The sequence below is a fragment of the Heterocephalus glaber genome, unplaced genomic scaffold (genome assembly GCF_053883595.1).
Source record: "Heterocephalus glaber isolate CG9 unplaced genomic scaffold, H.glaber_assembly_v1.0 deba00001442, whole genome shotgun sequence".
In the NCBI taxonomy this organism is placed as follows: Eukaryota; Metazoa; Chordata; class Mammalia; order Rodentia; family Bathyergidae; genus Heterocephalus; species Heterocephalus glaber.
In genome coordinates this window covers 49,538,822-49,555,547 of record NW_028258296.1, presented here as the reverse complement: position 1 = coordinate 49,555,547, position 16,726 = coordinate 49,538,822, and the positions used below count along the sequence as shown (strand labels likewise).

General features: G+C 45.4%; 1 protein-coding gene across 5 annotated transcripts in view; it reads left to right on the top strand.

Annotated features, from left to right (window-relative positions):
* Tspan2 (tetraspanin 2) overlaps nucleotides 1–16,726 on the top strand; it is a 43,169-nt gene that overhangs the window by 14,252 nt on the left and 12,191 nt on the right. For all 5 annotated transcript variants that reach the window (XR_002397971.2, XR_205637.3, XM_087213301.1 and 2 more), the window contains exons 2-6: nucleotides 1,467–1,569; nucleotides 12,503–12,600; nucleotides 13,941–14,015; nucleotides 15,231–15,329; nucleotides 16,361–16,432. Coding sequence is in view for 3 of the 5 variants with exons in the window: in XM_013075610.3 (XP_012931064.1) it covers nucleotides 1,467–1,569; nucleotides 12,503–12,600; nucleotides 13,941–14,015; nucleotides 15,231–15,329; nucleotides 16,361–16,432 (447 nt within the window). In the remaining 2 variants the exon portion in view is untranslated. The remainder of the gene's footprint in view (nucleotides 1–1,466; nucleotides 1,570–12,502; nucleotides 12,601–13,940; nucleotides 14,016–15,230; nucleotides 15,330–16,360; nucleotides 16,433–16,726) is intronic.

Sequence of the window (16,726 nt, the reverse complement as noted above, 5' to 3'; positions counted from 1 at the left end):
GGTAGAGCTCTGCCCCTCTAACTCCTCCTGACTGAAGAAGTTGCACAGCATTTCTGAGTTGTGTCAGCCAGTCTCAGAGGAAGTTGGCCTTGGGAGACAGAGGTGAAGGAGGATAAAGTCCTCCTAGAAACATAGCCAGATAACCCTGCAGGCTGGCACTATGTCCTTTATAAGCTGCCCCACAGGGAAAAATGAGCCCATGCCAGAAGAACTCCCGCTTAACCCTGACTTGGATTTTTTCTTATTAAACCTCTGCTTCTCCCATTTCCATCCTGCCTTCCTGTTGCCAGCATCTATGTGTGCTCTTTCCTGTTCAGGCAGGGGCAGACTCTACAGTGCTCCTCTGGCGTTGGGTTGGGAAAGTAACTTGGGGGGGGGGTGCCAGAAGCAGGAAGCTATTTTTACTTCTCTGCTTATTTTCCCATCATGCCTGGCACCCAGAAGGAGCCCAGTAAATATCTGTTGGTGGACTGATATGGTGAACTTTGAGAGTAGTGTTTGTGGAAAGAGAACACTGTGGCCAGAGCCTGCTGGAGAACAATTGTGACAGACCTGCGATGGCAGAAAGTCTCCCAGCATCGACGCTGAGTCCCACAGCAGGCTTAGGAGCAGAGGAGAAGGAGCTGGTGATGACTCTACCAGCTGCCAGCCTGCCCAGCACTGCCTGCGCCAGGCATTCAGCCTCTCCACGAGCCACACAGCACATAGACCAGGCTTTTTCAGAAACTTATTTTTTCCTTTCTTGCTTTCCACGGAAACTCAAAACAGCAACCAAAAAAGGGGGGGTGGGGCAGCCTCCCTCCCTGCAAAACTATGCCCAGGCAATGACCACCATGTGGGATGCAGGGTGACAGGGTTGCAGAAGCCACTGCAATAACATTTTAATTGGAGACCTTGTACCGTGAGGTGCGGGTGGGTTTGGAGGTTGGCAGATTTTTCTAACTTAGGGAAGCTGCTTCCCCAGGGTCTTGGAGTTCGTCTTGGCCTTGGAAACCTGGTGCCCAAAAGCCGGTTGCCTAGAGGTCCAGTTTGCCCAGAAAGGAACAACAGGGAGGGGGCAGTTGCCTGCCACGGGAACACTGTTGGAACAGTGTTTTTGAGATGCCCCAGGACCAGGCTGTGTGTGCTCTAGAACTGCAGGGCAGCCTGGCAGCATGGGCAACCCAAAGCCCAATGTGGATCTCACACAGGGCCCTGCAGAGCCTCAAGAACACTCCCCCGCCTCTCTGACCTCCGTTTCCTCCCCTGTAGGTCAAGACAGATGAGGTTACTGGTGGTAAACCTGTGGCACTCGTGTCACAGTGGGCTGTTTGTTATCATTGAAAGCTCTAAAACATTCGCCATCTCTGGACTAGGTGATTTCCACAGGAGCAGCCCGTCCCAGCCTGAGCGTGCCGTGCCTGCACCTGCACAGGTGTGTGGATTCTTTCCTTCCCCTTGTGAATGTAGTATGGTTTACCTTGCAGCTGGCCGGGTCAGCTGTCATTGTGTTTGGACTATGGTTTCGGTTCGGAGGCAGCATGAAGGATTTATCATCAGAGGACAAGTCGCCGGAGTACTTCTACGTGGGTGAGTGACTTCAGCTTCGCTTGGCTTTGGCTTAAATTGGGCTGCCCATAGGCTCAGAGCAAAAACGGAGCTTGGACTTTGATGGCTGGAGGAGGAATAAGGGGCAGGGAAAGAGGCAGAAAGAGCAGCACCTGAGCCCTGAGACCCTGTCTCAAAAAAAAAGAGAGAATGAGAAAACTTTACACTCTGAGTCAAGTGAGTACACATAAATCTGTCATTCACTAGTCTATCCAGGGTACACAGGGCCCTGCCAGGTCAGGATTTTGTTTTGTGGGGGAGGAGATGTAACTTAAAATTAAGAGAGATGACTCAAGGTTTGGAGATGCTTAACTCAGTCCCTCTAGGACTAGTGACTGCAGAGAGCAGGGGAGGAGAGAAGAGAACAGAAGGCCCAGAGAGAGGGGACTAACGGGAAGGGACGGGAAGGCTGCCCCTGGAGAAGAGGTGCTGGTGGGAGGCAGCATTGTCATCCTGGTCTAGGTACCCCTGCCTACTTCCGGACCTCTCCTGTGGCCTTTTCCAGCTGAGTGGACCTGGACTCTAGATTTCCCAAAGCCCAAGACCATTGTCAGTGTGGGCAGTGCCCCTGCCCGCCTGGCTGTGGAACTGCTCTGGCCATAGAGTGACCATCACTTGCTTGTGATGATCTCCATGTCTGGGGAGGAAGAGGGAGCTTACACATGTCACTGGCTCCAGATCCCAGGAAGAGTGGAATCTCTGCCCTAGGACAGACTCCGGCCCCACTGAGAACTGTCGTCCTCACACGGGGCCAGCTCAGCCCCGGGTCACCTCCCCTTCCCAACACCCTTTCCACACAATGTCTTCCCATGAGGACAACAGCTGCATCCGGATACTTTAGAGGGAAGTAGCAGGAAACCTCCTAAAGATAGATAGCAATAAGAACATTCCACATTTCATGAAACCTTAGATGCAATCTTTTGTAAAAAAAAAAAACACACCCATTTAGGTTACATTAAGAAAGCATTCTGCCAATTTAATTGTGATATGATATGCCATAAAATATGAATCCTCATTCCCAAATTGTTAAAATAGTTTTTAAAAGAAAACTCAAAATTGATGAAAATCTGCAGATGGGGAATTTCCAGACTTAGCACAGGATTCAACAAAGTCATCAAGGACCCAGATTCCTCCACTGTCTCTTCTCTGCCATTCTCAGCAGGACCTCAGATATTTCCCACCTCATTCAAAAGTGGCCTGGTGAATCCTTATACATGCGCATCCTCATGCAGCAACATCCAAAGGAGAAAAAAGAAGTATCATTTCATATGGCCCTTTGTAGGAAAGAATAGAACCTTTTTCCAGAACTTCCTGAAAAACACATTTCCCCTTGCAGCTTATTGGCCAAAATTGTATTACATATTCATGGCCAGACCAAGCATGCCTAAGAAAGTTACTATAATGTTCATGCCTGAGGCTGGACGGATCGATGCCCACTCCTCAGAGAGTTGTTGTTGTTCCAACACTTGGACAAGATTTGGACTTTGTGACAGAAAAAAAGCAGAGCAATTTGCCATAAAATGAACCCTGAAATACTCTTTTCTACCCACACAGTTTCCCAGTAGAAACTCCTCCCATTACAGCTAACACACTCACTTCCCTGAGGACTCCTAGTTGTGAAAGCTTCTCCAGAAGCATCCTCCTGTCCCTGAGCAGGACCCAAGTGTTCCAAGGACAAGCTTAGCCTGTCTCTGTCCAGGAATTAGTAAGGCCATCCCAGGGAGGGGGCGCCAGGAAAAGCAGAGGGAAGGTGGAGAAGAAATGCATCTTCAAGTCCCACTTAATCCCATGTTAATGGGATTCTTTCCTCTCCAGACATACACAAAAGAAATGTTCAATAATCAACAGCAGACAACAGTCACAGCATATGGTCAGCACTGGGAGAGGTACAGACATAAACACTGAATTAAAAAGGAGTAGCACTGGGGCTACGGGACAGACTTCAGGGTAGAGGGCACTGAAATGGGGCTTTGAAGGACAGTAGGTTTCAGATAGATTGAGTCAGGGAGAGCTCTACTCTTGACTCTGAATTAGGGTTGGCATGTGTATGGCAGGCAGTTACCATGTTTTTCCCCATCGGTGGAGAATATATTTAACTGTTCAGGTCTCTCTTTGGGGAAGTCTTTTTAACCCAACTCTTCCCAACCATTTACAACGGGGCATTCAGGGTGAACTTTATTTTCTCTCCCTACTCTGAGGTCAGCAGTTACATGAGGTCAGTCGCAATAAAATGGTGAAAGTCTATTGCTTCTGAAATTACAATGTGCTTGTGTGTAACTAGATGTCAACCAAGTAGAATTGGCAGTGGGTCGTTCTTTTTTTTTTTTTTTTTTTGTACTGGGGATGGAACTCAGGACCTTGTGCTTGCCAGGCAGGTGCTGTGCCGCTGAGCTACATCCCCGACCCAGTGGGTAGTTCTTGACTAGTAAAGCAAGAAGAATTTCAGTTCGGTTTTAAAGACCAGACTGGAGAAGAGGAGGAATGAAGACTACAAAGGTTGAGGGACAAGAGTGGACAAGACATGTCTACAGGACAATGACGAACAGGTCCGGAGTGGGCAGAGGCTCTTCCTGGAGTGAGGAGGGTACGGTGGGAAGTGAGATTACTCACTCCAAGGGAGAAGGGCGAGTGTAAGGTCCTTTGGATGGCAGGGTTAATTTGGTAGGCGCTAGAAAAATATTTGGGGGCTTAGAGTAGGGTAGCATCTGCACTGCAGTGCACAGAGATTATTCTGGCAGTAGTCGAATGAGAAGGGAACATAGCACTAAATAAACCTGGTAAATTACTGACAAAGTCAGGCCCAAAGAAGTAAAGGTAGAACCTGTGATAATTGCACTGGGGATATTAAACAAAGAGCCAGAAACAGGAAAAATGTTATTAAACATCATTAAACCTAACTAATCAAGCTCAGAGACAGAAGGCATCCAAAAGGCAAAAGAGACCAGTGACACAGACGGAACCTCTCTGTGCAGCGACGCCTCATGCATTTCAGGTAGAAGCTGAGTCACAGCGGAAGGTGGCTCCTGTGCCTCAGAGCAAGGGCTGGTTGTGAGGGCCCAGGCATGGCAGCCAGCTCTGGGTCTTTCCAGACAGCCTCTGTCTGTATTGCTCCAGAAGCAAAGGGCTGACATCCATTTCAGTTAGAGATTTGGGTTCAATATAAGAGAATTTTTTCAATAATTCACTAACTCAAAACAGTTGAACAGACTCTTTCACAGGCAAAAGTAACTCTCTCTTACGTCAGTATGTAACCAGTGACGTAACAAAAATCAGAGTTGGATGCATGCTCCCTCAGGAGTTTCCTATGCTGAGCAGGAAAGTGAACTAACTCTATGCAAACACTCTTTAATTCTGCTTTCTAATCTAAACCAAAGCCATATGTACACTTCAGAGATGTAAGGATCAAGAAGGAGTTATTTTGTCATATCATTATGGAAGTACCTGTCAGGACTCTTTCCATGGCAAATCACAGAAGCCTACTTGTGCAAAATAGAAATTTACTGACTTATATCAAAGTCCAAAATTAGCACTAGTCTCAAGAGCTCAAATAGTGTGACCATAATCCAGTCTTGGAGCCATGACTCGGGTCTCCTTCCTCTGGCAACATTCTTAGGTAAGTTTGCTCTCCACTGATAAAATGGCTGCCAGTGGCTGTGGGCTCCTAACCCTAGAAGAAGAACATGCTTTTTCATTCCAGCAGATTCACCTAAGATCCATAGCCTCTCATTGGCAATATTGTGTCTAGTGCCCAACCTCAAACCACTCATTGTAGCGAGCTTCTGGTTGGCTCAAGCCTGGCTTCATGACTACCTTGGAGCTTGAGGTGAATCAGCTTCAGATTGAGAACAGAAGAGGCTCATTTATCTAATAGAGAAAAAGAGTGGATTACGGGCAGAGAAAACAACAGTCCCTGAATGGTCCTTGCCTTCAATGGCATGAATGTGGGTTGACCCACCTTTAGCTCATCCTCAGCCATATCTCTTTCTCCAGTTCTGCCCAGTGACAGATGGTTAGCATGGAGGTCAGTGCTGAAAGGATACGGAAGTGTGTTATCTTAGAAACTTAGCACTAGGCAGAACAGGGAAACTAAGGGTCCAAGGGCCAAGCAATATAGACTGGTAGTCACCATGGTTCCCCCGCTCTTCCTTGAGGTGGGGGTGGGGGATTCAGCCCAGAACCCAGTCTGCTGACCTGCAGACCTGTGGTTTCTCATTCCCCACTGCTGCCCCTTGATCCTGTCAAAGACTTCTTGTGAAATCAGGGAACTTTTCTTCACTTAAAATATTTCTTATAGAAGGGCCGGGGATTTAGCTCAGTGGCACTGCACCTGCCTTGCAAGTGCAAGGTCCTGAGTTCGATCCCTGGTACAAAAAAAATATATATTATATATATTTCTTATAGAAGAGCAACATACATATTTGTAGAAATTAATTTTTTCCTTTGAAAGTTAATTTTCCAAATAAGAAAAATACCTGCACTCTAACAATAAAACAAGAAGAAAAATACACTGGAACACCATTTCTGTTACCTCATATCATGCAGTTTAAGGTAATAGGATTTTAAAAAGAAATAGGCACAGTTTGGGAGAAATCTCACAGGGCTCCATTTATTGATGTGTGTTTTTTTCTTTTCAGAATAGGTTCCAGAGCAGTCACCTCATTAGACTCACATCACCTCTTTGTTAAAGAGTCTGCTAAACAGGCTTGGCATGTTCAAGTGGTACTTAAAGAACTAAGTCTTCAGCTGGGCACTGTAACACACATCTGTAGTCTCAGCTACCTGAGAGGCTGAGGCAGGAAGACCATTAGTTCAAGACCACCCTAGGCAACTTAGCAAGACCCATTTCAAAAGAAAAGGAAAAAGAGGAAGGGTAAGGAAAATGGAAAAGGAAAGGGGAAAAATGAGAAAGAATAAGGGAAAGGGAAAGCAAAGGAGGGCTCCCTGACAAGAGTTCTGTTTCTGAGAGGTACTCAGGGAAGGCATGTCGTCCTGCTCCCTACTTCTGGGTAGACGACTACCAAATTTTGTTGGAGTAATTGCCCCGTCTTTGGGAGGATGCTTTTCTTTCTGAAATCCTTGGTTCTCCCTCCTTGGTGATAGGGAGTTTCACTTCTCATGGTAAAGACCCAGGCATGACTTTCAAACCTGGGAAAGTGGTAGCTCCTAGGCCAGGGTCAGAGGACCGAGCTGCATGAAATGAAGCCAAGCAGAGAGGGCAGGCAGACTGACTGCTCCTGCTGCACTCTCCCCGGGCCCTCTGGGTCCAGGCCAAAATCTAGAGGCCAATCCGAGGTCTCTGTGTCCCTGGGTTGCTAAGGTGGGGAAGTGGAGAACCTGGCAAGAGTGGAGCTGGCAGCGAGCAGGCCTGGGTTACTTGGGGTTTTTAGATCCTCTCCACCTTAGTGTCTTGCAGAAAACTTGAGAGAAGCCTTCGCATCTAAATCTCAGCAACCTGTCCATCCGACTTCCTGTGGAAGTCCCTCTCTGGGCTGGCTTTTGGATCTTGCCAGGGTCTTCTTTCTAGGCACGCAGAGTGGGGAGCAGTCCCCTCAGCCCTCACAAGGCTGGAGACTGCACTGGAGAGCATGAGGTCATGTCTGTGAGCAGCGGATATGAGCAGGTTTCTCCATGGAGGGGTTGCCCACACGAACAGGAGCTGCTTGGCTCTCCAGGGTCACAGCCTGGCTACAGCTGCCTCTCCCTGTGAGATTCAGAGTCCCAGAGCCTGGCTTGGATTGTGGCTGGAAATTATGTATAATAAATGTGTTCCAGTGGTGAACATTTAAGGGGCTGGCTTGCCTTTTTGAAAACTGACTCATCTGGTAATATTTTTTAACTTACTGGTTTTCAATTGTACCTGACAGCCATGGTAGCTGGATAACAGAGAGGTGTTAAGACCATTTCTCCAAAGCTTTGTATGAGAAATTAGATTTGCTAATTGGTTCCATGGTGCAGATAACAACACTTAACAATGAGAGGAGTTTCATATAGCTGAGGTTGGCACACCTTGATTTCTGGCTCCCAGCCCTGTACTTTGAGAGGAAGACCAGGAATCATCAACTCTAGATACCTCAAGCACTTTCTCAAGAAGAGGATGAAGAACCCTCCTTCCATTCATAAATAAGCAGATTTCTAGCTAAAAGAGTCACTGTTCTGATCTCCTCCCAAGTGTATCTTTAAGTTAAAGGAGTATAGTTGGGCTCAACTCCCTTGGTAGCTAGGCAATCATAGGTAAAGTGCTGTCTGTGCCTCAGGTTCCTGAGCTGTGAAAAATGAAGGTGCATTAGTGCAATGCTGCTGTAGGCAGGCCCTCAGGAGACACTGGTGGTTGCTGTGACTGTCGTGGGGCCCTGCTGAGGAAGTGGGTGTGCTAGGGGCATGACTGTGGGAGAGTACAGGAGGAAGAGATAAAGTGGTCTACCTGACATTCGGCCAGGATTACAGACTAGTTGATAGCACTGAGCTTCTCAGCCAGTGGATCTTTGAGGTAATATCTGTCAAGGGCATAGTACAGGTGCTACCCAGGCTGAGCCACCAGGAAACAATGTCTACTCCCAAGAGTGCTAAGTGACTACATGACCGAGACAAGTGAAGTGCCAAGAACAGGACTCAGTAGCTGACAGCTGCTGCTGTTGCCAACAGAGCATAAAACAGAGCATCTCCCTGTCAAATTCAGAGTCCCTGAACTAAGTACCAGATAACATTCTAGATATTTAGTGCTCACTTCGGCAGCACATATGCTAAAATAAATATTCACATACAGTTGGCCCCCTTGGCCCAGGGATTCCATATTTGTAGATTCAATGAGCCACAGATTAAAAATTATTCCAAAAAGTGCATCCATATTGAACACAGATTTTTTTCTTGTCATTATTCCCTAAACAAGACAGTATAACAACTATGTACATAGCATTTACATTGTATTTGGTATTATAAGGAACCTGGAGATGATTTAAAGTGCATGAAAGGATTGTATAGGTTTATGCAAATACTGCATCATTTTACAGAAGAGACTTGAGTATCCACTGATTTTGTTTTGGGGGGTGGGGCAGTCCTAGAACTAATTCCCCATCCATACTAGGGCTGAACTGTAATTATATGTATTTAGGGGAAGATCGGAGGAAGAGTCTTTAGCAGAAGCATAAACATTGTAGTTGAAAATGGTCATTTGCAGGTTATATAAAATCATCTGCTGCCAAAAGTTACTGAAGTCAATGACTATGTCAATATCCGGGCACTATAAGGGGAAGCCATTTTAAAATGAGTTTATGCCAACAGGTCTTTAAGAAGCCCTCTCATTTCTCTGTTAACTGAAATGATGCTACTTACTTTAAGTGAAGTATCTGAAGTCTGAGAAAGAGGGATGGAATCATCAGGGAAGAAGGTGTCCTGATGAAAGTGCTTTCTTGTTGGTACCATGTCACTAGAGATCACTAGCATTACAAAGCCCAACTAATTAATGATAAAAATACAATTTCAAAGTTTTTTTCTCTTCAAATCAAGGGAAATAGGAATTAGAAAGCATGAGGGACTTGGGAAATAGGTCATATGTCTGTCACGCATGCTGCTGTGGGAGGCAGAGTGTTCTAAAGAAACCATCTTTGAATTAAAAATGTGGCTGCAAATTATTTATTCATCCAGCAGCTATTTTCTATGGAGAGGGAGGCCATATAAAGGATAAGGTATACTTGGAAGCCATAGATGGCCTTATATTATGCAGAGTATTACAACCAGATTTGGAACAGGGTTCAGCAGCCCTGAGGAATTTTACCACCTGCAGAGTTCGGATTTCCCTCCAGCTCCACAAGCAGTGCTCATCAGGAATGGGAGCCACCATGCACACTCTGACATGAAGAGAAGCTTGCTGGAAAGAAGCCCTAGGAGTGGAACTGCTAGGGAAGTTTCAGGTTGTTTTTGCCATGAGCTCTGGGATTCTGGGAGCCTGGACATGGAATATTGTTCAATTATGCATATTTTCTTGGAGAATTGACTGTTTCAGAAGGGTAAGGATTGTTGCCAGAGAGGCCAAGCTTCTTTACTCTGTTATAGTACCTCTGTCCTCCTGGCCCTGTGTCCACTGAGACCTGGCCTTCTCGAGGGCACTCTTCTTCTTTTTATATTCTAGACCTTCTTAGGATATGGCGGTCCCATCCTCATTTGCTTGACCTTAGAGAATCCAGCGCTAGAGTGGCTTCATAGATATTTGCTGACACAGGTTCCCAGCATCTATCTCTGAGCAAAGATAGGTAATGAAGCAGCCAGTCAAGAACTTCTAATTTGACTTACTCTCTTTGTTCAATTGACCAACAAACACAGATCGAGAATTCTGCCTGGGCTGGCATATTCTAGGGAAGATAAATAAGGTTTGTTTGTGGACCTGAAATCTACAGAGAGACATCATGGGAACCGGCAGATACACAAATCAGAAGAGATCAGGGCATGGTCAGTGTTTTAGTTACTTTTCTTGTTGCTGAGACAAAATACCCAACACCAAAGGTAAAAGGAGGAAAGGTTTATTTGGCTCACAGTTTGTAGAGGTTTCAGTCCAAGGTCAGCTGGCTCCAAGGCAGGGTTGCATAGCAGACAGGCATCACAGAGGAGAAAGAGTTCATGGTGAGGAGAAGGTAGCAAAGCAAGCAAGGGACCTTAACAGCTTCTTTCTGCCCCTTTTATACTCTATCTAGGCTGCCAAGATTATGGTGATGCCAAACCAATCAATGGATTGATTGAATAATCACACACCCTTAATCTCAGCATCACGCACTCTAGATCCAGTCACTGTGAAAAAGCCCCACCTGTGAGCACATGAGGTTTTGTGGGGACATCTAGACACAAACCATAACAGTCAGATCATGGTGATACCCACGTGGCTGGAGTATAGGATGGATGTGGATTCAGGGGGCTGGTCCTTGGGCTGTGATTATATCATGCATCAGTTGTACCAGTGGCAGTGGGGAGGCAATGAACTGTTTAAGCAAGAAATCAATATACTATGATGGTCCACCCATGTGACATGCTTGGAAGGAACTGAAAACAGGCTGGTTGCTGCTGTGGCCCTTCATTCACCCATTACTTTGAGGAGTATGGATGAGAATCAGGGCTCCAAGCTGCCAGCCATCTCGCCTCTCTGACCCCTCTTTGCTAAACAAATGCCTGCTACCTGGGTTGTTTTGAGGAGCCAATGAAATGATAAGAAGTGCAACAGTTTTGAAAAGACATTATTAAAAACAATAAGGTATTCAGGCAGTGGGGACAACAGCACTATTATTTTTACTATGGCATCATTTCTCTTGTTACCACATCCATTCCTCCATTAAATTCCTCTTTAGAGAAAATGGAGTGGGAGGAAATGCACACCTCCCTTGGAAGAGCAGAGCAGCCACCTCAGCGGGCCTGAGAAGAGCCATGAGAATGACTGGGCCTGGGTGGGGCAGCAGAGGAAGCACAGAAGCCTCCCCTGTGGCTCCATTTATGTCTGTGAGCTGAGAGGCCTGCCCACAAACCACTACCAGCAACCCCAAGGAGCCCAGAAAGCACCTGAATGCAACCCTATGGTTCCCCAAAGAGGCAGGACACCAGCCCCCCACCTCCTGTGAATGGGAGTGGTTTCCAGGTGACTCATCTGAGTAAAATGTAAAAAATGAAACAGACTATTAGCTTATTGCAAGTAAGCCAAGTGCCAGGTCTCACATTGTGTTCCATCTTATCTCAGGATCAGAGAAGGAAATTAGGGAAGGCTTGGCTGGAGTCTCCAGAGCCAGAGCATTTCTGCCCTTTACTTTCTCTGTGAGAACTGTTCTGGGGTCGACTTAGGTAGGAAGTGAAGTCACCAGCTGAATTAAGGCTGTGTTGTTGCTGGAGAGGCAGGGTGGAGTGATGGCAAGGAGCCAGCTCTGCCAAACACCAGCTCTGCGACCTTGAACAAATTGCTTTGCCTTTTGGGACCCAGTTCCTCTGTCTAAAGAATGGAGGTAATAATAATACATATTGCGTAGGGCTTCTATGAAAGTTATATTAATAAATCTACTCTCTACATGGATAAAACAGTACCTGAAAAAATAAGACCTTCATGCATGTAGCTGATATTTTATCCATAATAACATGTTCACCGCTGGTTAGCTCAGTTGGTTAGAGCATGATGCTAATAATATTGTTAATGTATATTACTTGCCCTCGTTGGCTGTTATCTTGTAACACAGCCTTCTACGGGTCCAGTGTCTATGCTGTTGCTCTCTGAAGGGGAAAATACACACAACCAATGTCATATTGCCATGTCCTCTGTTCCTGTCTTTAGCCCAAACTCCCAAATCCCACCCTCTCCCAGCAGCTTCCCCTTCTGTGCCTGGGCAGCTTCTCCTCCCTCCCAAACACTTGGCCTGAGGCCTGTCATAGATGGACACAGTCAAGTCCAGAGTGCAAGAGGCCCAGGGGCTCAGGAGAAGGCCTGGGTTTGTGTCTCACCTCTGGCATCAGCTCCTGACCTCCTCTAGAACCTATGTCATTGGTCTCATGCCAATGATAGAAGTTTCCCACGCAAAGGTGTAGAAACCTGAAACCCAGTGCCTGGCCCATAGGAGGCAGTGGTGACAATTGAGTGCACCGGCTCTGAAAGACCAGCAGATGTGGTGTCCCACCTTGCTGGCCATGTGCCCTCAAGCAGTACCCTTCATCTCCTTAAGCTTCCGGGCCCCTTCTGTGTTCACTGGGATATTAGAAGCCCTCAAAGAAGCCCTCGAGAAACATTCTTCATGAAGGGCTCAGCAAGCATTCAACAAGTGTTAGCCATCACAGGGCTGACAGCCAGATGCTCTGCAGTGCCCAGAATCTGGAGCCCAGTCATGGGTGGGAGACAGTGCCCTGGCCCTGGGGGGACAGAGAGTGGGGTGCTTTGCTCAGTGAGACCTCTTGCCCACAGGACTCTATGTGCTGGTTGGAGCTGGGGCCCTAATGATGGCTGTGGGGTTCTTCGGGTGCTGCGGAGCCATGCGGGAGTCACAGTGCGTGCTTGGATCAGTAAGTAGGCTATCAGGAGTAGGGTGGGGTGGGGAGAGGGTGAAGAACTGGCTCGGAGGGAGTTAGGAAGACTGGCCTGCAGCGCCACTCCTCCAGGGCTCACCAGAACCCACAGTACCCCTTCCTTCACCCCAAGTCTCGGGTTTCTCCATCTCTTCAGAAAAATAATATTATCTTAGTCCCTGCCTCATGTGGAAAGTGTGAAAAAATAAGGTCATTAGTGTAAAGATGTTTGGGAAGAAAAAGTGCCTAGCAATTATAAGAGGTGAATATGATTGTTCTTGTAAAAATAATATTTCACTATGGGTGAGGTAGTTAAATGATTCCTTCAGCCAGGGAGGACTTATTATCAACAAGAAATGCATTTCAGGTTAAGATCAGTAACTTAACCAAACATCCCTCTGGTGGCTCATTTTAACAGAAGCCTCTGTTTTTAAAAAAAAAAAAGTCAAATAGTTTCAGTTAACTGCTATACAGCCAATGTCAATGTAGCCTGAGAGAAACAATCGGGAAGAGGGGTGGGAAGAGAGAAAGTTTCTATGTCTCTCTTAGAGGACTGAAACAGCATTTTATTAGACAGCCTCTCATGTCTCTTTGCAGTCTTTGGCCTTTCTGACTCTGTGCTACTTCTGATCACTTGCTATGTAAAATGTCTCATTTGTTTCTCTTTTTTTCTTTTTTTTTTCTCATTTGTTTCTTTATCCATTCATTCTCTTTCTCCTCTTGCTGAGTATCTCTCTGTCTTGTTCATCACTAAACTTCGTTTGATCAGTGTAAACCCAAGACCTGATAAAAATCTGTCCAGAAACATCCCCCGCACATTCACCTTCACTCCTTCTCTTCCGAGAAGTCTTTGGGAACACAAGGCTCATGTCACATCCTCCCTCAAGTTCAGGCCCTATTTGTGACTTTATCTTCTAACTTTATTTTATCTCTTTATAGATCCTTTTTTGCTTATCGAGTATTTATGGAAAAGTGCCAGGCACTGTCCTAAATAGTAAGACTTCTATATCATTATCTGAAATTCTCTTTTTCACATTGTTAATCCTTTACTCATTCATTATATCTTCCCCTGTCCAACATGAGGTCCCCTGAGATCTTGTTAACTACTGCCAAGGTTGGTACCTGGTACAGAATAGACACTCAACAAACCATAGCTGAATGAATGAACTGCATGACTGCTGCATAAAGGAAACTAAGGGGCAAATGCTTCCTGTTAGATCAATCAGTTCAAACTCATAACCTTGCCTCCTGCCTTTCCAATGGAATGACATTCAAAAAAGGTAAATAAATTGAAAAGGTATTAAATTAATGAAATTAGTGTTTTCTCTCCTCTTCAGTTTTTTACCTGCCTACTGGTGATATTTGCTGCTGAAGTGACCACTGGAGTATTTGCTTTTATAGGCAAGAGTGTAGTAAGTAAAAATTACTTACTTTTAAAGATGATAATTAAAGTGTTCTCTTTATGACAAAAGATATGAGGATATTGATACCCATAATGTTATTAAGAAATTAAATAGCCTCTCCAAATTGTAGTGTAAGCAGAATTTGTAACCTAAAGGTAGTGTCAGAATGGAGCATACATGTGTACAAGTGTGCATAAATGTTCCTAGGAAACAAGTTACAGCATTCATCGATTTATAAAGTGGTCTATGATTTTTTTTAAATAATCTCTAATTTAAGATTATCCCCAGTTAAAAATGAGGCAGGAATACAGACATAAGAAAGAGGGATGGGGGAAGAACATACATTGTCATTTCTTGTCATTTGCCCATAAGACTTGGCCTCAGAGATGGAAGCCTGGCCTGCATGTGCTAGTGAAGCCAGTTTAGATTGCTGTCCATCTCTGGGTGTCCAGAGTAGATTATCAGGAGAACCCACAGAGGAAGTGGCCTTTTAGGGGTAGAAACATGCAGAGGAATGGACAGGAAAAGGAATAATGGAACCTTAAGTGTGCTATATTTCAGATTAATTTGTGTGCCACCAGTACAATGTATGAATTTATTAAAATTGTACTGTAAAATAAGTAAATGCTGCTTTCTTTGAAATTTTTCTAAAGGAGCTGGTTATATTCACAGGTTAGTTTAAATTTGCTCCATACAGAAGTGAAACTAGATCTTGGGACCTTCTGAAATTTCTGTGGATTTGGGGTCATATACCTTTATACTAGAGATAGCGTTCTCTAAGCTTCCCATGGTATTTAAATTCAGAATATTGTCCTTAGTGGTGAACAACTTTTGAACCATGTCATGAAGAGACTTGAATGCTTTTACCCAGTGGAATACCATGGCTGCATAGGTCCCAGTGCTGGCCATGCCTCAGAATCTCCTGGGTGGAGCCCAGGAATCTGGGGTCCAATTGATGCTGAAACTTTATCAGGTTTGGAAACCTCCACTCTAAAAAGCCTCTCTGGTCTATGAAAAGTATTCTTGGTTAGTCTATCCTTCCATCATCAAAACCATCTTAGACATCTACATTCTGCTCCATATATTCAGAATCATTTTAAAATACAGATAAACATATGGACTGGCATGTGAAGGGTATGGAAGAAAGGATTTTCCTTTGTTTGAAAAGAGAACATTTGAAACTTCCCACTCACTGTGCTCTCACTTCCCCTGGTATATTTTCAGGCTATCCGACATGTTCAGACCATGTATGAAGAGGCTTACAATGATTACCTTAAAGACCAAGGAAAGGGAAATGGGACTCTCGTTTCCTTTCACTCAGCAGTGAGTAACTTTACTTCTCCCTTGACGTTCCATCTTTGAAAGGTCATGCATGGAGCAGGTTCACTCTGATCAGCTGGATGAAAAATAAAAATAACTTCAGTAAAGATACACAGCAGCCTCCTATTTTAGCCGTTATGAGAGCTACAGTTTTTGTTCAATACAAAACCCTCGACAAGAAAGAGGCCTACCACCAAGTTCACAAGAGGAAGTCAGGGTGTGTGCCCACAAGAGACAAAACAGCATGAACAAGAGCACAGAGAAAACAGCTCAAATAAGTGTCAGGTTCTCTCAAAAGGTGCCATTGTGGGTGTGACAGAAGCAAGCAAGGCTTCAAGCCAGAAAAGCTACTTTCTAGTTTACCAAAGAGAAGTGTCAGGCCAGAGTTGCTCTGGTTTCTTAAACACTGTGATATGGAGAAGTAGCTGCAAGCTGCTGGGCCAAGTGTTTCCAGGTAACTGGTATTTCTCTGTGATGAGAATGTCTTGGAAGGTGTTGCAGAGACATGAAGCAGCACACCGATTCCTCTGTCTCAAGGGGCTAGCCCTGGGGCGAGACACCGTCTGCTAGCCAGCCCTCCATCTTGGTCTTTCAGGCCCTGGGATTTACTGTGGCCATTTCTCTCCTTCCCAGACAGCATCCCAGATAATGAGACCTTTCCAAAGGTCATAAAACTTTAGTTCCTCAGTAAGTTACATGGTCTCCCAGTCTGAAAGAAGGACTCTGAAAGCCCCAACTCCTGTCTAAAAAGCAGCAATTTGAATAGACACTGTCAATTAGTTTCTTGCCTTGTTTGGGTTGCCTTGAGTCATTTCCTGCCATAAAACTCAGACAGCTTTAGGAAAGTTTCTTCGTTTGCTAGCATGATTATGTGATTCTTTACTCTCTTTCCAGAAATAGCAGTTGGGGTTGCTGAGATCAGGCTTTGTATCTCCTTTGCCATCTTAGCACTGCCAGTCCTTAGCAGCAATGCCCAGACTTGGAGCTGCTGCTTCCCCATCCTATGTCCTAAAGTCTCTTTTCTGACTCTCTAGTTTCAGTGCTGTGGAAAAGGAAGTTCTGAACAGGTCCAACCCACATGCCCAAAGGATCTTCTAGTCCACAAGGTAAGCGTCTACCAGAGTTCCCACCCACCCCCTGTAGTAGGAGACAGTCTGTGCCTTCAGGTACAGGCAGAGAGGCTCAGGTCCTACCTTTGATGGGTTCTAGGAGACCCTTTCTCTGTGGATTCTGAGCCCCACTTTATTCCATGTAAAATAAGCAAAACAATGCTGAATCAGTCTCCTGGTACCCGGGGAAATAATAGTAGACTAACTTGTTAGTATGATGCCACATGCTTGTGGATTTAAGCTCACCAGGGCCAGAGGTGTATCCTCCAAGAACACGGCCCCACACTTCTC